The 22,501-nt window shown below is 41.5% G+C and overlaps 1 protein-coding gene across 1 annotated transcript in view; it reads right to left on the reverse strand.

The window, feature by feature from the left end:
- The window catches only part of AGPAT5 (1-acylglycerol-3-phosphate O-acyltransferase 5), a 107,976-nt gene that overhangs the window by 48,139 nt on the left and 37,336 nt on the right, over positions 1-22,501 (reverse strand). The window contains exons 4-5 of the mRNA XM_006024487.3: positions 17,121-17,210; positions 7,065-7,155 (exon numbers count right to left, since the gene is read on the reverse strand). Of these exons, the coding sequence (XP_006024549.1) occupies positions 7,065-7,155; positions 17,121-17,210 (181 nt within the window). The remainder of the gene's footprint in view (positions 1-7,064; positions 7,156-17,120; positions 17,211-22,501) is intronic.

The following is a 22,501-nucleotide window of genomic DNA, read 5'->3' on the forward strand; positions in this document are numbered from 1 at the left end:
CCCTGCCCCCCAGCCCCGCTGGAGGGAGCCCCCAGGTGCCAGGGCTATGGGGCCAGGGACCCAGGTCCACAGCCCCCTACCCCCAATGGAAGGCAGCAGCTGCTACAGTAGGAGCACGAGCTGGCTCCCTCCCTGCTGCTGCCTGCTGTAGGCTCAGGAGGGCCAGCTCCCAGTGGTAGCATGCACTCCTAGGGGGCAGGAGGGACCTGCACCCCCCAGATCGGGGGCGGGGGGCAGGGCAGATGTGCACTGCCCCTATGCAAGCAGCGGAAGTGTGGCCAGGGCAGCGGCAGGCAGCTTTCATGCGTGACCCCACTGTGCCCTGCCAGTTGCACAGACTGCGCTCTGGAGAGCCTGGAGGAGGACAGCAGGGTGGGGAGCACAGCATTTGTGATCCAGGGTTTGCAGCTGGCCGGGCACTCTGGCTGGAAGGGGGTTTGCAGCCTGCCTGCTCCCAGCCAGAGTGCTCGGCTGGCTGCAAACCTGTCCCCCTCCTAGACCGGAGTGCCCAGCCGGGGAGTGCCCAAGCTGGCTGGGGGCTGAGGTAGCAGGGACATTTGCAGCTGGTGGGGAGCAGTGGGGGTTTCCAGCATGCCGAGCACTCTGCGGGGAGGCTACAAACCCCCTCCCGGCCGGAGTGCCTGGCTGGCTGAAAACCTCACTGCTCCCTCAGCCCCTAGCCAGCTTCTTCCCCAGGCCTGCCCCGCAACTCCCAAGCCCCACTTACCTCCAGCAAGAAGAGTGAGCCTGAAGCAGCCAAGTGTGAATGTCAGGCCCTGCCTTTCCCCCCTCCCTTCCCCCCCAGACAGGGTTGAGCGTTTCTCCGCCCCTTTTGCAAACGGCTCCTGGAGGCTGGAACTCAGCCAGCCTGCAGAGCTCTTTGCAAAGGGGGAAATCCATGGGTTTCTCTTCTAAAAGGGAAAAATCCATGTTGTTTTCTCTGATAAAAATGGGAAATTCATGGTTTTCTCTGTTTTTCCGTGGGAAACGGAAAACCAGGATCCCTGTTTATCAGGCACCAAACTAAAATGAAGAGATCATTTCTCTGTGCCAGCAGGATACGTCTGTGTTCAATACTGCCAAAATTAATACCTTACTCTGAAGAACAAATTTCTGCCTTTGGAGTATACTGTATTACACAACAAATCCGATTTTTAATTTAGAACGTTGACTGTTCATATTCCAGTTAAAATGTAAGTTGCCACCTTGAACTTTGCTGGACTTTCAGTATGAAGCTTTAAATATTTACAGTTCCTTACAGCATTAGTGTTACCTCAGTTTTTATTTTGTGACTACATCAGCGTATCACAAGATGCTTAATATAACAATAAAATAAACATTCAAAGTTATGTCAGTGACTAAGCACTAAGTCATGGTTGGAATTTTCTGAAGAGTTTAAAATAATCAAAAGGTTATTTGACTCCCTAACTCCTTTAGGTCTCTCTTTAAATTATAGACTAGGAATTTGCATGTGAAAAATTCAGGGCTCCTATAGATGTGCAGGGAGTCTGCACCTATGTGCTGGAAATCCAGCGCGTCAGAGCAGATTCAATTAATCGAGTCTGCTGGAGCACAGAAACTGACACGCTCCAGAAGCCTTCTACATCACATGCATCAGCATCCCCATGCTGAAAAAAATGGCAGCAGGGCACTCTGAAATAAAACTTTCAATGGGCTTTAGTTCAAAGCGCCCCGCTGCCATTTTTCAGTGCAGGGCCGCTGATACACATGATGCCTGGGTGCTTTTAATTAGTGAAGTTTGCTAATTAAAGCATCTGGCACTGTGTCCCCAAACACATGTAAAAATGCCCATAATGCTCATAATATAGTACTGCTATGCTTAGGTCTTAGACATTAAAGTGAAGAGGCTCCACATCTCCATATAGGCTCCACATCTACACCGATTATAAAATTTTCCCTGAATAGGTAAAATACTGCTTCTACTGAATTACCTAATATAGGACTTTATTTTTCAAACATTATACAAAAAAGAACGAAAAAGGAAGTTGCATGAACACACATGGACTAAGTTTTTTCTGAAAACCTGGTAGCAGGTAATGTCATGGAGGTTGCTACTTAACACTCACTATTACCTTTACTTCTGCTGCTGCAGCATTAAAAAGTTAGCTATGAAGCAGCCTATCTGGGTTCAGTCCCCATTCAAGCTGGGCAACAGGTTGAGTCTACATCCCAGTTTTTATTACCAGTGCTTTTAGGAGTAGAATGATGGAGTGATTATCAAGTGATGTTCTTTTTGACAAATCATCTATAGAGGAAAAACTACAAGACCTTCACTTTTCAATCTCCTTTCTTCTTTCATTTCTACTGTCTATGGAATAGCTTGGCTACAAATTAATTTATCTCTGAATGCACAGACTTATTGATACAGAGTGATTTACAGTATTTTACACTGGATGCATTGTACAAAATGTCTAATGTCTAGTCAGTATGGGTCAATCTCAAGAGTCCAAGAACAGGAACATTTGTGCCCTCTCATTTCACCTTCTTAACCTCTAGAAGTTTTTTGGCATCCTTTAGATTCTTGTAAACAAAAAAACCTGGCAGTACATTCAGCCTAGAACTTGGCTGGGTATACCGTGACAATTTTCAAGTCCAGTTCACAAAGCTCATTTTTCAGCTTAAAGAACCCTCTCCCATTTTCTGAGAACACTGGGGCAAGGAGTGTTCATACATTTTCCTTCCCTGAAAGTTTCTGTATTTCACAGTCATCAGGATTGTAGCACGACAGGTATAAGACACAAATAATTGTACGTGACTCATTGGCTTAGGTTTTAGAAACAGGAAGCCTCCTAGACAGAGCAGGGAAGGAAAGATCTGGCGCAGATCCCAAATTTCATTGCTGACCATCGAATGAAACAGTCAATAAGAAGCCACGTCTTTTCATCAGGGATCTCAATTATCCTTAAATTCTTCCATCCTATCCATGGACAGCTAAGCTTATTTACATATTCATATTGCATCATGCCATGGACATGTAGTTGAGGTCACTGACATGAAAATAAAGCATTTGGATATTGACCAAAGCATTTGGTTTTTCCCTCTCCAGTTCCAAGAATATCTTGCAATCCAGCCCGTCTGAATATGTAATAGCTACAGCTTATTTTGTAAAAAATGTTTATTTAAATCAATTTTGAGGCAAAGATATGCATCAACCCTATACAGTAATTAAAGCAGGGGGGAACGGACATTAAATGTCCTGATATAATTCTATCTGTATCAGTGAGCTCTCTTGATTCATGAATCAGTCTTGGACCTGGAGGGCAAAAATGGAGAATGTGTCATTCTTCACACCCACAAATTTGTCCTGTGCTTTGGGATAGTTTTGTGATCTTTAATAATTCCGGTCTCTTCATATCCTTGTAGCCAACTATTTAATACATCAACATTTACACTTTGGTTTCTTCATCTAATACCAAATAAATATTTCAAAACACTGTATTTAATCCATCTAAACCAATTCAGTCAAACTATGTTAAGCCAAAATAAAACTTAAAAACAATACTCAAGGAAAATATCTCTTTGTATTTTTACATTAGCATGTGTGTGTGCATCTGTGCAACTGAACACTGCATATAATTAAACACTATCTATTTCAGAAGGGGTGAAGTGAAGACTTCTGGAACAAAACAAAAACTGAATTGACATAATCTATCTAATGTCCAAGATGAGTAAAGGGCAAAGTCTAAATGGTAAACAATAAAAAAAGACATTATGTCTCAAATGTTACCGATTAAGAAAAACATTATGAATTACTAAAATGTTGTGAAAATTATGAATTATTGAACAAAAACCCTAAGGAGACTGAACAAAATGTACTTTTCCCTTCCATCAGTTTACTTTTATGATGTTTCATAACATATGAATACAATCTTCTTTATATGAGATGCAAATGATCCTGCACTGTTGTGCGAACAGGAGACTGATATTCAGATTAATTTTTCCTCAGTCCTCACATTAATGTAATAAGAAATGTAATTTTTTTGAGCAAAATCTGAGTATTTGAAAAAAAACGGTATTAGCGAAATCATCTGTTTTAGAACACAAATAGGTTTCAGGATAGTAATACATGCATTAAAAGGAACATGTTTATATATTTCAAAGAGAGCTGCTGCTTCTCATCTGTGTAAGAAAAGCATATATCCCTGAGAAGGTACTGGAATAAAGTTGTCAGGTAACATGAAACAAAGCAAATACTTGGTGCTTTACAGATTGCCGAGATACAATTAGGCAAGGAGGAAGGAGGGTAAGTGAAATCAAAATCACCCAGTACACATTTTCAATAGGAAGCTGAAGATATGAATTCATTAGGACTTAAGCCATTGTGACATCCAGCCTCAACTTTCCCTGTGCAAAATGAAAGTTATTTTCTACCTAAGAGGACTTTCACAATCTTTGATTTCTCCTCAGCCTGAAGAAGGGTGAATGTCCCCGAAAGCTTGCAAAGAAATAATTTATTTTTTTGCTTTTTTTTTAGCTGGTCTAATAAAAAGCATCATAGCTGAACCAAGAGTTATAGAATTTTGTATTTCTCTTATGACTTAAGCCTGCAGACATACAGTCAAATTCCATTCTTTCTGAGAAGCAAAAAGAGACCATATTTTTCTTTGGGCCAAAATTAACAATACTTCAAGTAGCCCAACTAGCTCAACATGCTGATTCACATTCTTCTGAATTCAATTCAGTACATCATAGAAATTAATTTACCAGATCCATTGATGCTATCTTTGTGTTTACTTTCAAATGAATTAATTTACTTTTGATCAACAGGAAAAAACAAAATGAGGAAATATGTGTTTTGGACTGTTGTTGTTAGAAGTCTAAACTTTTTTTTGTGTGCATAATGGGAAAAATAGAGCACTGAAATCCCTTTGCTTTTTTGTGTTACTCCAAGCCTGTTATAACTCACTCTATGGAAGGGTGGACCATGGCAATTTCCCTCACACCTGTTCTAGGGAGGAGAAAGGCCAAAGACTTAAAACAATAAACTGAGTTAAAAAGTAAGGTTTAAGCCAAATAAATCAAGCAAACAAAATTTGGTAAGGCTGCACGTCCTCATGTTTCAGGCATAAGCCATCAATTCAAGTTCATTCTGGTTAAAACAGAACTCTTAACTCCCCACCTTTGTCATCTCTTCTCAACTGCAGTGAAAAATGCAATCACCATTCTGGCAATCACTCAGGCCTATAAGCCAGCCATTATCTTCAACTCAGATCCAGGTTATTACTAAATTTTGACAATTTTCAGCAACTTTCAGCAAAATCCCTTTTAAGTATGATCATTCCTATCCATCCATGCAACTAAACACTTATCCAGCTTGTATTATCTTATCTTCAACATTCTCTTCTCTGCACTTGACATGTACAACCCCTCATGGCCATTCAGAATGCTGTTGCAATGATTTTCCCCAATCTGACTCTCCAACTCCTCTCTCTGCAACTCTCCTGGTTTTCCCTTCTAAATCTGATGGAAATAAACTATAACAAAACCTCCATTGTCACTTCAAGGCTCCTCATAGGGCCATTTCAAAATACATGCTTGCTTTCTCTTCCATGACACTTTGGAACAAATTACACTTTAAATTTACAGAACTTATTTTCCACTTGCAATGCTCATGAAAATGATTCTTTGCCATGCTGCCTACAAAAATCCAGCAAGATACTACGCAGTATGCAGAAAGCCATTTCAGATATAGCATAATTTGAATTTGAAAGTCACCTCTCCATGCCAAGACTACTGCCTATTCTGCTGATCAACATGGCTCTTTGTTTTCTTGTGCTTCCCTGTGTCTCTCTATTGTTTGATTGTCTCTCATTTCTTATGCCTAACACTGCAAACAATTTCGAAGAGCAATGGTCTTTTTATTCTGCGTTTGCATAGCCCTGGCACAAAAAAGGTTGTTTGCCATGACTCACAATGGTAACACAAATAAATGTTAACCTAAGTTTCTGGCAGCTGTTAAAATGGCAGTGAGATTGGGATAGTGGTGCCGCAACCTAAACTTTGCATGCTAGACCTACATGGCAGGATGCATAACATTTGGGATGGGACTTAAAAGTCCTCAGATTGTAATTGGACAATGAGGCTGCCCCCAGTTTGGATCCTGAGAGATTAGGCTGGGGTTAGGCCAGAAACTGGGACTGTCTGGACCTGACAACAAGCGTTTTGACGTCCTGAGTCATGGTGAGCCCTGGGGCTTGCTGCAACCGAGGGTTGGGTACAAGGGTTGTAAGATTACAACCCATTTGCCCTGCAGTTTATTGATAGCATTGAACTGGGGCTGTTCTGGATCAATGCCAACAACTGGCAATTGTCAGCATTGGGACTAGGGCAGACTAGGTCAGCTGATTGGTAGCATTGAGGAAATGGGATATGACATGCATTCCATATGTTGCACCATACAAACCAGCCTTAAAGATATTCAACATTTCACATGAAGCATCGTTGTGGCTGGTTTGTTATTTTACGGTGCCATAAATTTGCTGAACATGTGGCACATTGCTATTTATGCCACAATTAACATATTAAATGTGCCATAAATGTAACATATATCAAGGGCCTGAGGAACAAAGTCTAGGATGACATTTCCTTAGGACAGGTTGTTCTGCATCTGGCGTTGGCAGTCCAAGGAAACAAACTGGACCACCGGCCTGGATCCAATGTAGAATACTCCTATATTCCTTGAAGATATCTTCTAAAGGAATTTGCCTAAAATATACATGCCACAGGTAAAAATCAAAAGAAGAAGCCTGGTTTTTGAAAACAGACACAGCAAAAAGTGATAGCATGCAGGGTATTTCAATAAATAAACTGTTCTTTACTGTAAAATGAAAAAGAAACACAGTAGATGATTCTGTTAATATATGTGATTTATGTAGTGTATAGATTTCATCCTTAGTACACAACATTAAAAAGTGCACTTCTTAAGAGCACAAAATTGAACATGAGAGTTTGAATCTTTTCCTCTCACATATGGATGGTAGCTAGAAAAGAATGGTATTTGCCTTCCCTCTTTAATTCTCAAAGCTCTTTGAAGTTTTGCTTACCTTCTTTTTCAGCAAATGACTGACTATCTGCAATAACTTTTGGTATCTCTGGATTGTAACGAGTTCCTTCTGGAAAAATCACTAGGTACATCTGTAGGATTTAAAAAAATATTCTTAAAATGATAATTTTCAAAAGGTACTAAAATTATGACCCTTACATACATTTAGATCACACATCAGCTACAGCTGTAAATATTAAAAGAAAAATCAAGTAGTCAAATTTCAAGTTACACAGGTATAAAAAGACATAGTGAAACCATATTTAATAGAGAGGCATAATCTTTGTAGTGCTAGCTACAGGTTAAGTTCTAAAATTCTTCTGAATTATTAAGCCAGTTTTAATGGAGTTTGACAAATGTGCAAACCCATCAGGATGCCTGAAAAATTTTAGGAGTGGAGGAATCCCTCCCCACCAAAAGCCAAATAAAAAAAAAAAAAAAAAAAATCTTATTTCCATGCAATAATTATTAGTAAGATGGAAGGGAAGAAGAGGCAGCATTATTTTCTACAATACATCACAACACATCTCTTGTTTTGTCATCAATGACCATTTAACCTTAATTTAATCAACAGTCATTTTTTCACTATCATGCTGCAGTTTCTTTCTAATCTCATAAAAATCCCCAGAATTGTTATTCATCGTTTGAGGGAACATTATAATAGCTTAGATGAGTGGTTTTCAACCTTTTAGGCTGAAGGCACCTCTCAATCTCGAGGCACTCCTTGGAAAATTGCAATTCATAGTTTTCATTTGTTTTTTCCGTTACAAAAAACAGAGCAATGTATCTGTTGCAAAGAGCTAAGGAAGATCACAGCACATCAGAATCTTTGGGTTAACCTGTTAATCATGTTTGCATGCCTAACTGCTAATAATACCCCATGACACTCTTGAAAAAGATCTCATGGCACCCTGGCTGAGAATCACTTGCTTGGATGATAATATTCCACACTTCAACTTGGGTCATCAAGCTAATATACAGAAAGCCATTTCAAATTTAGCATAATTTGAATTTGAAAGTCACCTCTGTAAGCTAAACTTGTCAAATTAAGTAGCCCTTTTCCATGTTTGGCAAACTGGTAGCTAAAGTAGATGGAGTGCCTCTGCACCGATTTGAATGCACACATGTAAACCCAAATACAGGGTTCCAGATCGAATAAAAGTGCTTGAATGCCTTACTGGCATGAATGAAACTTTCTGATCAAGTGCTTGTCTATGGTAAAAAATGTCATCCTTCTAGTTAATGCTTATTCTGAGACAGGCTAAATGTGAATCAGCATTCAATATAAATGTACGTCTGCCAATTATGAATAACTTAACTAGTCAATTTCTCAGTACCGAGATGGGCTCTCAAGGCAAGATAGGGAGAAAGAAATGCTTTATAAATCATGCCAAAGAAGATGTTCCCTATATACAGGACTGAGAAGACTAGGAAAGTTTTGTACAAGGAACTGACAAGGAGAAAGAAAAGTTTGGCACTTATCAACAAAATAGTTGAAAAGAAGAAGAAGGTATGCAATGAAAGAATGGACTACAAGAGAGAAAAATATGAAAGGCTCTGATGGAATGAAAGGGAACGTTAGGTCTATTTGGTGAAACAGAATCTGTGCGATATGGTTAGAGCAACAGACAAGGATCTGGGCAGCTACATTCGGAGGTAACTGGAGAAGGGGTCTCTGGGAGGGTCAGCAAAGTGATAAGAATTAGCTTCCGTCTTTATTACTTTGAGAGGAAGTCTTGAACAAGAGGCCTTAGCTCAGTGGACAGAAAAGATCCAATAAAATTTATGGAAGAACAAGTGATAGAATTACTCATTAATTGCAGGCTTGTTAAGTCAGGAAGCATAGTGTCTAGTAACGGTAGAAAAAAACATGTAAGTGAAAGTACCCAGATACTACATTTCAAATATGTCTCATCACTTCAGACAGATTTCAAAGTGCAAGTATAGTATATTTACTCACATCCAGGATGAGGGTTTTTTCTACCCCCGCTCAACATGGGGTACGGAGGAAAAATCCCTCTTCTTGGATCCAAGTACTGCCTGGTGCAGGCAGCTGCCATGGCTTTGGCCCCAACTCTGCACAGCAAAAGGAGTGTGGAGGAGGAAGCATGGTGCAAGGGGGGAATGCAGAGAAGTGCAGGAGAGGAGTTTTAGTACACAACCTGGAAGGAATGCAAGGAAAGGGCACACAGGGGTAGGCACATGGAAGCAAATGCAACATGAGGGGGTTGCGCAGAGGAGACTGCGCCACAGCAGGTGGGTGGGGGAGGGGGCAGGCACCAGGGGGCAAATGGCGGGCAGGACAGATAGCAGAAGCCAGACACCAAAGGGCAAGTGCCTGGGGGAAGCAAGGGCTGCTTTCCCTCATGTAGTTGTGTGGGGATGAATTTAAGATAACCCCTGAAACAATTAGAATCTGGACATGGAAACCCCCCCATGGAATTTTTTCACATCTAGAATCTAATTATTGGAGGTCATCCTAAATTCAGAGTTGTCTTGGATTAGGGTAAATATAGAAATAAGTAAAAATGGCCTTAGACAAAAATGTGATGACTGTGGCAGGCCAGTAGAGGGTGCTCCTGTGCTGAGCCACCCACCTCACTGCAGCCGACTGCCTATCAAGCTCTGTGCGCCTCCCCTGGGGTGCCTCATCTCTGGCCGCCCCACTTTCTGGAGCATACCCGTAAGCCTAGGGTAACTGCTAATCTTTATTTGGGCCCTGTGCCCCCTGGGGTACACAGGCCTTGTAGACCTTGAGGGTGCTTGACCCACTGTGAGAACTTGGGATGCTTCCTTAAGCCTGAAGCACAGAGAGTAGCTCCCTTAGTCAGCCGAGCATAGGGAGCATAAGGCATGCCCCAATCCCTCTCCCAGCAAGTCCACCAAGCTTGTTATAGTGGACAGCTTTCCTGGTTAAAGAGGGTAGGCTTGGGGAAGGGTACAGGTTAGAGAAGTATCACAGAATAGCCTGCAGCAAACAGTACCAGCTTAGTCACCTTTTGAGATGCTTCTACATTACAGTAAGCTATATTTCTAGATAAATTTCAGGTAAGTTACGCACATGTTCATCTGGAGCCTAGAAGAGCTCTAGAGGCTTTGTGTTTACTCCATGTTTCTCAATATGGCTCCCCTCATTCCAGGAAGAAGGGGTCTTTAAATAACCATTTTGACCCCAACTTTCAGGTCCAATCAAGGCAGGTGTTGTTTGATGCCAATCGATCAATTTAAAAAGCATCACTGGTCATCTACAAGAGTGACAGGGCTCAAGCCTTTGCCCCCTTACCATGAAGTCAGTGCTTAGACTAGGTTCATTCCCTCTGTACCTGCTTGAGTCACTTCGTAGCTGTAATAGAGGGCAACCGGGCTGAGAGACAGGTGAGGAGACTATGACAAAGGAAAGGAAAAAAAACCCTGAAAGCTGGAGGCTGGAAGAAGATTCTTCCACAATGACTATAAATTTGCAGTTCACCAGCTGAAAAATAACCATGCCAATCCTAATCCTAGAGACAACTCAGTCCAGGCCAGAATTACTTCATTGATTCATTTATCAACTGCATGTAGTTTTATGGCTTTTGCCCAGTATGAATAGTAAAAGTAAAACTGTGATGCCCTTTCTTTTTAAAGGAAACTTCCAAAGAATTTTGGAGTATGCATAACAGACTAAAGTTTCTGGTAAGCAAATGACCTCTCATGAACTTGGGGATTAAGAATTTATGAACACTGCAGCAACAGTAACATCTGCTTCTGCAGCCCAGAACTTCCTTTATGTAAAGTAATATATTCTGGGGATAAACAGCTGGGGTATTCAAATTGAATATGCAAAAATATTGCATCAGTGTAAACCCTGACCTGGTGCTGGCCAGATTCTTAGCTGCCCAGGCATAGTGAGCCCCTATGTTCCAATTATTGGCATTTTCTCCCTCTAATACAAGGCAATAACTTTTGAATTCCATAACTAATCTATTCAAAAAATTCAAAGACTGCTCTAAGCATCAAGTGGCTGAACCAGCCTGCTGAATTTGATTAGATTCAGAATACCTGAGGAAGGAAATGCAATACAGAAGAGTACCTCAAATCAGGTCAATTGATGCAACTGCTTAATCCACAGAGGCAAGAACTGGCAGACAGCATCCATTATACTTCCATCTCACCTCTGCTTTTCATCCCAGTAAAGTTTGAAAAAACCCTCACCCTGAGTACCAGAATCTCTCAGACAGAAAATACCAAATGATTTGGGGGGGCAGGAGGAGGGAGAAGAGGAGCAATGGCATAGGTGTCCACAGATCCCTTGGCATGGGCAGAGCAGGATAGTTATAGGTGTCACTTAAAATTAGGGAGACATGGGAAAATAGCAGACAAAGCCTGCACAAGAAGGGCTGCAAGGAGTTCTTATTTTGTATGATGGAACTCAACCTACAGGGCAAGAATGTGCAATCCTTCTGTACAGTGGTTCTCAACCAGCAAGGTGTGAAGGCAGGCCATAAGGGTAGGCAGCCAACCAACTCCCTCCCAAACATTCCCAGTGCTATGGTTTGCAAGGAAAGTACCCAAGCTACCTTTATGTGGTACTGTGGACAGAACAATTCATTCTGCTGAAAGGCAGAGCTAATGCAGAGCAAATCAGTCTTGGCATAGCAAAAGGATGCCATTGCTGCTTTCCATGCCAGCAGAGCAGCCTAGAATGAGGAATATTAAAGAGTAGATGGGTATGTTAACCTATAAAGAAAGTAGGCTATGGGGCCATTCATGGAAGTGGTGGGGAGTGGGTGGGATTCATGGCTGTGTATGGAGATAGAAGAGGTGGGCTGCAAGATCAAAAATCATTATAAGACAGACACAACAAAGGGAGGGGAAATTTTCAAGAAAAAAAAAAAGCAAAGAAATACTGCTTGGGACATGTGTGAAATATTCCAGATAGAAATAACTCTTCAACCTGAAGCACCTGTAATATTTTTACTGAGTACCAGTCCTCCTTTCCTGAATGCTTTATGAAGAACTGCATACCTACTGCATAAGGACATTTTATATTTATGCTGTTGTTGACAAGCTTGTTGTTATTTTGCTGTTCCCCCCAAAGTTTATTTAGGGAAAAGCTAGTGGCCAAAGAGAAACAATGACAAAGATTTCTAACTTTGAAAATTTAATTAAAACCTCAACCACATTAACCAAACAGTGTAGTATAACCAAAAATATATGTTCCTCTGGTTCTCCCAACGTTTTCATCACCACATCCTGATTAGTAAACAAATGAGTATTTGAGCTATTTCAGATCAACGTAAGCATTCTTATAGGTGAAAATATGATGATGTGTCTTATTCAGCTCCTGAAGTGTATGAGGGAGATATTTAGAAAGGGGTAGTTAGCCATGTTAGTCTGAAGTCAAGTAGAAGGCAGGGTAGATATGCACCTTATAGACTAACTAAATAAGATATTTATAAAACACATGCTTTCATTAACTATATTCAGGTCATTAGTTGACAGGAAAAAATACACTATTCCTGAAAAATTTATAAAAAGGGAAAAGAAAGAAACAGCACCGTGGCAAAATGACAAAAGGAACTTACTAGTGTCCTTGGTAACTATAAACATGCCGTCTTAAATTCTGGATTCATGTATCAGTAATTACAGACAAAATGTAAACCTTGTAGCCACACAATAACAGTCACACTATATATGTTTATTACATATTTCCTCCATCTGGCTTGTATAGCTTGCTATAGTAATATATACAATTTTTGTTACCAAAAGAACAGCAAAGTCAAATAAGCAGTAACCATGCAAGTACTAGCTGTACTGCTGTCATCTTTCAATAAAATTGCAAAATAAAGAGTTTGATCCAATTCACTTCAGTAGAACAGGACCTATAGGTACTCTGGAACCTCTCAGGATCCAGCCTTAACTTTTGACCTTTTATTCTTAATGCTGATAATAGGGAAAACAGGATGTGTTTCCTGGTAGTATGCTGCACACCTTACAAGGTAAAAGAAGTTAATATGGAATACTAAGGTACATTTTTCATAGCTACTTGTCTGGAGGCAACAGTACTATTGCACAAGTTGAGGTAACATTTTTAATTTCTCGGAGGTTTAGTGTAGTAGCTTTGTAACTGGGTTTAGCTGATTAAAAGTTTATTTAGGGAAAAGCTGACCATACAATTAAACAACAAGATCATTGAAAAACCTGAAATCCCAACAAGAAGCCACATAAAGAATGGTCTTTCAGCCTACCATATTGTGTGAATTTCTTGCAAGTCTAACAATCAAACTCTAATTCTTGAACAAAAAGGCTTTTTGGTACACAGTATTCGGAAAAGATGAGTAGCTTTTTGCAGCAAAAATAAAAAATGGCAGTTAACTTTGCAGCAGTTCAATACAGGAGGCCATGTTATTCCTGCATGTGTTTCCTGTCTATTTTTAACTCATTAGATTATTTTAAAGTATTAAAAATAAAAAGGTAGCATATGACAGACGGAGGTTTAAAAAAAACCCTTGTACCCAGGGTTAAATTGGAGTTTGAGGTGCTTAGTCTCAACTCTGCCCTCTTTCTTTGAAGTCTCAGATTATTTTCTTAGAAGAAAGCACTCCAGAATGCCTGATTCATTTATCAAGCTATAAGGAGAGAGAAAGAGGAAGTAATAAAGTGATCCCCAACATAGGTTCCCCCTTCCTTCTGCCTAGCTGCAAACAACACAACCCTTTTCTGACAAACATATATGCAAGTCATCACGTTACTGCTTACTAAACTGAGCTAAAATCTATTTCTGAACTATTGCATTAAGAAAGGAAATTTATTCTGGAATTTCTGGTTGGAATTTAACAAGGGCCATTATTTATCATATCAACCTTTAACGCAATATTTATACTTCTGCCAATGAATTAAGGATACAAGCTCTCTTTGATTAAAAGGACTTCCATTAAAAGCAATTTGATGGCCTGTGGCTCACTATGTTAGATTTCAGCACTGCTAAGTAATCTTCTTGAGTAGTGTGTTAAGTGCATATGTTATCATATTTATCTCAAAAGTAACTGTAGATTAAAGGGAATTTTCAACCTCTAAATTAAAAAATTCTGAGACATAACATGTTATGGAAAATTCAGTCTCTACTGGAAATAATGGCTCAGTAATATTGGTTCTTTTAATCCTAGCACATACAAACATTTGACTTAATAAATATAATCTTAACAGACTGGTTAAAGGTAATCCTTAGACTGATAAATTTACAACTCCGTCTTACAGTCCAACTATTTTTAGGTTGGAAATAAATTTACTGTGCAGTACTCCTAAATCTGCATCAATTTCACAGCTTTATTCATACTTCCATTACTAAGAGTCTCACATTCATTTGAAAATGATTTCACTGAAAACAGCCGCACACATTCCTTCACCAAAATCCTAGCTCAGGCTGTTGGCAGATGTTCAGGCAGCTGTGCAATTGGGGTCTGATAAATGTTACACCCCATCTCCAAAAATCACATGACTGGCCATACCAGACTTGCATGGCAGATCTTGTGATTTTGGAGATGACGCACAAAATTCCCCAAATCCCAACTGGCCACCAGAGTTGCCCCATGGCAATCCCAATTGTCAGGACTGGGTAGGAGGCAGCCCTGGGTCCCAAACAGCCTGGGAGGCTTACTGCCTTGCCTTGCTACCCCCAAGGGAGCTGCACAGCATGACAGCAAATCTGTCAGGTGACGTGGAGTCTTGGGGTCTCTGCCTGGTTCTAGACCCAGGGCTGCCCTGTCCTCATGACAACAACCAGCTGATTGTCACCATCTGGATGGAACAGCCTGGGGTATGGGACATGCCACATGTTCATGTTATGGTGCCATAAACATATTAATCGCAACCTAAATATAACGTCTACTAGGGCCCTTAAGGATAATTCCACCCATTATGACTGTTTACAGTGAGTAGCTGTTACTCATGTAATAAAAGTTTGCAAATTCAGACTCCTGAGTGGGTGGGAGGGGACAGTCAATTTTTCATACTCCCAAAATAGCCCAATTCTTCTGTATGCTTTGACTTTTCTGTCCCAATCCAGCAACACAAATTTGCTAAAAACCCAGTTTACATGAAATAGTACATCTCACCCTTGATTTCCTAATATCAGATTAAATAAATTTAGTTGGCTACATGTTTGGAACCCCCAGGTTCAACTGGGGAAAAAAAACATCTTTAGAAGAAAAGCTTTTCAGAGTTACTTCTATTTGCAAATTGATATAAAATCCTAGTGTGAAAATACTGTGGTGGAGAGGATTAATTTACTACCTTGAAAGTGCCTCTTTAATGGATCACTCCCTTTAATTATATTATGTCTTAAATTGTCTATATATTATGCTAAAGTTTGCATTTATAAAATCAGATTTAAGTCAACTTTCAAAAGCTGAAGTGAGAAATAGGTATCTGGGTACACATGCTTTTTGGCCTTCAATACAAAAAGTTATCCAACACAGCAGTACATAGACTGACTGCCATTATTTTTAAATTGGAAATAAATGTATTCCCAATACTCCCAGCTGTAGGCATATGGACACAACCCAGAGATCAAACCAATATCTTAAACATATCTTGCCATAACCAAGTAAGATAAAATCATAAACAGACAGAAAGGTTGTAGCCAGGGCATCAAAAAATGTGTCCATTAGGCTAGGGGAGAGGAAAATTCTGATTCAAATGCCCTCCACTTAAACCAAATGCCCTCTGTGTCCAAGTATTCTAATCCAAGGTTTAAGCAAAAATATCATCACTATGACAGTGGGGGGACAATTTCATAGGAATTTGGGGATTAGTGGAATTTGCTTTTCATTGGTTTTTGCCAGCTAGACAATCACAAAATGTTGAGACATTTTTGCATGCAAGATGATGAACGATTCTTTCTGAAAATGTATAGTGAGAAATAAGCTATTTACAGGAAGAGATAATTAGCCATGTCAGCCTAAAATCAGGGTGGACTTGCACCTTTTCAACTAATAAACTTATTTAAAACCAGAATACAATACTTTTAATTTGAAAGTAAAAAATAAGCCATTTGTCCTGTTCATGGGCATCTTCATGACTGAGTTATCTGAAATTTGGTTTTCAAACTGTATCACCTTTCACATATCAGCCAAAAATCTACAGCAAGACTGTCAGATATCCGAGTGCCATAATTTAAATTTTATACATGCATACACAGACAGAGACAGAGATTTAAAACACCATTTCAATACTAAGCCCTAATTCAGAACAATCAATCTCAAAACACAGTTTTTAATAATGAAGTATACTGAGGTCAAAGACCAAATTATCTTTACTATGGCTTCAGCTTTAAAAAGGTATGCTGTGGTTAATACAACGAATGCCTTAAAAACTATAAATGTAATTTTAAATTAATAAATTTAACATTATATATCAAGAGTTACCAAATAGTTTTTCATGCATCAAGCCAACAAAACAGAAAACCACTGAGCCACAGACTGTAGAGGGAGTCATGAGAAAAGTCACTTGTCAGCACTTGTCATTTTCAAACAAACAAACAAATAAAATCAAGAGATAATTTTTATCTGTAGCAAAAAGTTACTGATCTTTCAAATGTCATTTGCATTAAAAGTGATTAATCATCACAATGACCAATTAACAATAGTAAAGAATTAAGAATGGTTCCTACCTTTTAAGAGACCAAACTAATTTGATTCACAGAGAAGGTAAAAAGTTATATCAAGCTTTATTACTGCAGGCAAAATGCCTTTTTGAAATACAGGGAACACTGACACTGGCTGTTTCATAAAGGAAATTCAGTTAGTGCACATATAATTGCAAGGTTTAAGTAGATAAGAAAATTTTGACAATTAATTTCTTATATAATATAAACTTTAAATTAGTTCAAAGCTATTGGTGACTAAATAGGGATAATGTCTTAATCCGGAATAGTCTGTAAAATACTTAAAGAAAACAAGCGTGTGGGTGCTCGATTTATCTAATACCTACAAATTAGATTACTAAATTGCTCTGTTGTAGTCAATTCCAATTAGAAAGATCAATAAAATAAAGTGGAAAAAAAACAGTGTGGACTTACGGGAGTCTCAGTTTTCACCTGGGCCTGCAGCTTGTGTCTCATTTCTTTTTCATTGAATTTGGCACTTCGTTTTACATACACTCCTCCATGCTAACATAAAAAAATAAAAAGTATTTAATATTTATTACACACTGTAGCACATAAAATGATATTTGTATTCAGATGCAATTTTAGGTTTCATAGCGATGGATTATAAAGAAATATCTCCAGAGGGAGAAAATTATCAGACCACATGCAGTAAACATTTTCTCCTTGCATAAAAGCGCTTACAACAATTTTGCATCTTCATGTGCAAGATGAAATCTTTAAAAACGTTATATAGAAATGAGAAGTGTTATATATACAGATTGCAATGCCACCAAACACAATCAGAAAGCATCTGAACCATTTTGTTTAACAGTGTTAAATATGTAATTAAAATGACAGCACTGGAACTGACAGGTTTCTGCAACAAAAACATTTAGCTGAACTCATAGGGCGTGTCCATGCATGCAAGCACATGCGCTTGCAGCAGCTCAAATAGAAGTGGTGCAAATTTGAACTGGGGCTTTTTGCCTCAGTGCACGTGCTCAGACATGCACTTCAGTGTGGAACAAATTGTGCCACTTGGGGCAAAATAACCCTGCCTGGCTCTTCCCGGATCTGCAGCCAGGGGAAGCTAGAGCCCGGGGGAGGGGCCAGCACCTGTGCTGTCCCCAGCAGTATAAAAAGCTGCCCTGTCCTGGCCCCATCCATACAAAAACCTGCCCTGGCAAGCAGCTCAGGGCTACTCGCTCTACGGAGCTTCTGGGTCTCAGCCACTTGGTACCTGGGGACACTACTTCTTGTGCCAGCTGGACTTCTGCAGTAGCATCCCAAATCCATTTTTTAAAATATCCCCAAATCCATGTTTTTCCACAATTAACACAAAAGACCATTTTACACACACACACCCCCCCTAGGCAGAGAGAGAGAGACAGCAATCAGTTAAGCAATGTTTTATTGGTATATTTACAAGATTAAAGCAGTGTGGAAGTCTACCAGTGTCTCTGTCATCATGATAAAATAAATTCTAAATACCTATATGTGTTGATGTGTACTTTTGGTTTTCTTTGCACATGATGGGTGTGTGATGGGGGGATGTGGTGTTTGCAGGAAGAGGGTGGGAAGGAGTGTGGGGGAAGGCGGGTGGGTGTGTGTGGAGGGATGTGGGTTGGTGTGTGGGTAGGTGTGGGGCAATTGCTGGGGGCACTGTGGGTGTGGGGGACCTTGTGGGGGCAGTGCTCAGGAGGGGTGGGTCCCTTGGCCCCCACAGGGTGTGTGCGCCCCACACAGCACATGGACTGCCCCCAGGCCCATAACTTACCTTTAGCAGCAACAGTGGGAGTGGGGTGCTCTGAGCCATGGCGGCAAGACCCGGTGCAGCACATGGGGAACGCACGCTGGACCCAGCTGGGTCCTGGGGCCTCTCTGCTGCCGGGCTGGGCCCTTGGTGGCAGGACCTGCCACCTCTGGGGCCCCTCTGCCGCTGGGCAGGCTGGGCCCTTGGTGGCAGGACCTAGTGCGGTGTGCGGGGACTGCATGCCAGGCCCAGCTGGGTCCTGTCGGCCCTGGGGTCCCTCTGTCACCCGATCAGGCCAGGCCCTTGGTGGCAGGACCTGGCACAGCACGTGGTCCCCGTGTGCCAGGCCCAGCCACCCTCGGGGTCCCTGCACCGCCTGGCCTGGCCGGGCCCAGGGCTGGTGCGTGGTCCCCACACACTGCACCAGGTCCCATTGCCCTAGGCCCAGCCCGGCCAGGCGGCCCAGGGGCCTCAAGGGCGGCAGGACCTGGCTGGGCAGCGATCGGGAGGGTCTGGGGGGCTGAGAGGAGGAAGGGCCGGGCAGAGCAGGGATGTGCTCCCCACCATGGTCCCCTTCCCCCACCTCCAGCCCCCCCTGACCCCTTACTCACCGGCACTTGAGCCCTGGTGCTGAACATGCGGCCTCACTGGCCGCGTGTTTCAGCACCAGGGCAAGGAGCCAACCATGGAGATGCTCTGGCAGCGAGGCCTCAGGGCACAGTCCGGGATGGTGCCCTGCCCTGCTCTTTTTTGTTTTGTTTTTTTTAGACCCCTGGATATCAAAGGGGTTTGAGGCAGGGCAAGAGGCACATGCACTCTCGTCTGGATGCGCCCATAAAGGGCACATACAGACATTACACTTAAACTGATCTAAGTGAACACAGATCAATCTTAACCTGAAACTATGCAGAAGTTAGATGCACATATAACAGTCTAAAAATGGTACAAATGATCTAAAATAGACCTCATTCAAGGTACATGCTATTGAGATCAATTCAGGTTAGACTGATGTATCAAGTTTGGGTATTGTTCCAAAAGTATTAAAACTAACACAGCTCCTCAAGTGGGTGAAGTTACTCATGTGCACAAGTATTTGCAAGACAAAATTTTCAAGACTGGTTCTTCTTTGTAAATAAAAACAAGACAAATACTATCCATCTAATAGTGCAAAGATGTATGTAAAGAGGTAATGTATCTTGTTGAAGTAGTCACGGCTGATCACACAACACTATTGTGTACCCTCAACAAGAAAAGTGTAAAAGCCTGGTAATTAAAAGAGCTAGATGTTATGACCAGGGATCCTGGTTTTCTCCGGAAAAAAACCTGCAAATTCTCCAATTAAAAAAACCCCCGCAAATTCTCTGACAAAAAACACACAATCCATGATTAAAATGAAACACCACTTTATAGTATACTTTAAAATTGTAAATAGATTGTGTCAAATTGATACGTGTGTGTATAAATATTTATATTTAAATAAATATATATACATATATAAAAAAATACACACACGCGTATCAATTGAACACGATCTATTTACAATTTTCAAGCAATCTGGAAGCCTACCAGTGCCTCAATCACTATAATAAAATGCCCCTTACTCCTCACCTGCACAACCCCTGAAGCCCTGCTGGTGCCTCTTGTCCCCCACCCAAACCCCCTGTCCCCCCCAGCCCTGCTGGAGGGAGCCCCCAGCTGCCAGGGCTATGGGGCCAGGGACTCGGGTGCACAGCTCCCTGCCTTATGCAGCAGCGCCCAAGACTCAGCTGCCGCCTGCTCCCCTCCCCCATGGGTGGCTCAGCTGGAGCGAAGCCCATGGTGGGGTGAGGGCCAGATCCCCACTGCTGCACCCCAGGACAATGCAGGGCTGTCCTGAGCAGGCACAGGCAAGCTCCATGTGGGCTGCAAGCGGCTGCAGCACAGGGCGCTGGCCCCGGGGCGGTAGAGGGGCCACTTTTCCCCTGCGCTCAGCATCAGCTCGTTCTCTGCCAGTGAGCAGGGGGTTGGGGCTGCGTGCAGCCCCTTGCCTGTACTGCAGAGCTGGGGGGCACTGAGAATGAGCGGGAGGAAGAGCCAGCAGGAGCATGGGGCCCACACTGGTGTCCCAGAGCCAGCACTGGCAGGGTCCAGAGCAGGGTGGCAGGGGTACGGGGTCCTGGCTGGCAGAGGATCTATGGAGCCGGGCCAGCTTCCCCCTCCCCCTGCTAGGCAGGGGCTTCTGGTTGCAGGGTGGGCCCTGCTGTTGCAAGAGTCTGCCGGGGCTTTCCCTAGATCCTACTGCCCCTGGCTCCTATCATCTTTGACAGGAACCAGAGACAGATTAATATTAAATTTTCTAAATTTTTTTTAGGGGCCCCATGGGCCAGATAGAATGGCCTAGTGGGCCAAATCTGGCCCGTGGGCCGTATTTTGCCCACCCCTGCAATATATGTACACACCCCAATATATACACATTATAGATGTATAGTTTATTATACAATTATATCTATTACTTCATTTAAAAATATATTTTTGCATGCTACATGTTAAAATCTATTCTCTTAATTTTTCCTCATTGTTTACACGTATTGGCTTGTTATTTTAAGGCTGGCCATAAGAACAGTATTAGGGTGCTGATAATACTTTAAAACAAACAAACAAACAAACAAACAAACAAACTGAATAGATTTACCAACCCCTCCCGCCAAAAATCCTCTTATTTTGACTTCGCAAACATCACCTTCTTTGATTGTTATTACTGTTATCCAGGTGCTTTGCAGCCCTGAAGCTGGAGGAAAAAAATGCCCTTTTTGTTTCTGACACAAAGTCTGAAAAAAAATATTCCTCCTTTTTGTTTACACTAGAAAGTTGTGCCCATCTCTTCCCCTGAAGGGCATTATGCTGACCAGAAAAAGAAGCTCCTTCAAGCTGTGGTAAATCAGTGTATAAAAGAGCATGGGCCCCACATGAGAGACCAAATTCTTTTAGCTAGCAATATCTGTAAGATTTCACATGTACAATGTACCTCCTTATGTAAAGGGATAAAGGGAGGCAGGCTTGTGATCTGACCTCAGCTCCCTTACAACTCAAAGCCTATAATAGCTGAGGATTTTCAATATGGAGATGGAAGATCCCTATTGAACACAACCTCAGAGAACCAAATTATTGCTCAAAGTTATTACAATGCTTATTTTTTATTCTTCTGTCTCCTTTCTGTAGCTAATCAAACAGAATTCCCCCTGGACGGTTGGCTTAGGAATCAGCTGATCAGCTAAATCAGGACTGTAATACTGCTGCTCCAAACCTGGCATCTGCTCCGGCTGCTGAGCCAAGAGTATAACGTTTAACATATGTTAGTAGGTTGCTCCAAAAGGCTGTTCTATAAATCAGAGATTATCACTTTTCTAACATAGGTCAATGTCTCTTGCACTGTACTTGAGTGTACCTTGATGCTTAGAGGGAGAGGCTCACCTGCTAATTAGTATAATTTAAATGTACTGAATAATATGCTCAGAGGAAGTCACCTGACTTTTCAATGGTCAAACAGGAGTGGGAATTCTGTCTGTGTTAGCATCAAGTTTTGGAACCATCTAGAGTACATAGTTTCTTTTCTCCAAAGCAGTTTTAAAAGACTGCTGTAGTGACTGACTAGCACAAATGGGATTCTGATACTGCTTTGCGATACAGCTCTTGCACTTGCTGACATGACCTGTGACTGTCAATCATCCAGCAAGAAACCATGCCATGTGATATGGCCACTATAGGTCTGAGCCTTACTCTGAGATAGATTTCTGGGCCAGAAAGTGCCTGGGAGAACTTGGCATCTGTAGAAGGTCCGACAAAGTCATCTTCATCTTAAGCAGTCCAAGTAAATTCAAAAGTAGATTAGCACTAATAGTCAAATCCTATTCAAATACCTTTCTTTGGGAATAGAGTTGCAGTACGTTAGGGAAGCTAAGTGATTTTACTGTGCTAGGTAGCATTATGTGGAGAGGGATTTGTCACAACCCAAAGTTGTGGGTTTTTTTGTTTGTGTGCGCTTCGGCATCGCTAAATCATGTTCCCGCCAAATTGCAGCTCT

The sequence above is a fragment of the Alligator sinensis genome, unplaced genomic scaffold, assembly GCF_000455745.1.
Source record: "Alligator sinensis unplaced genomic scaffold, ASM45574v1 scaffold1012_1, whole genome shotgun sequence".
Classification (NCBI taxonomy): domain Eukaryota; kingdom Metazoa; phylum Chordata; order Crocodylia; family Alligatoridae; genus Alligator; species Alligator sinensis.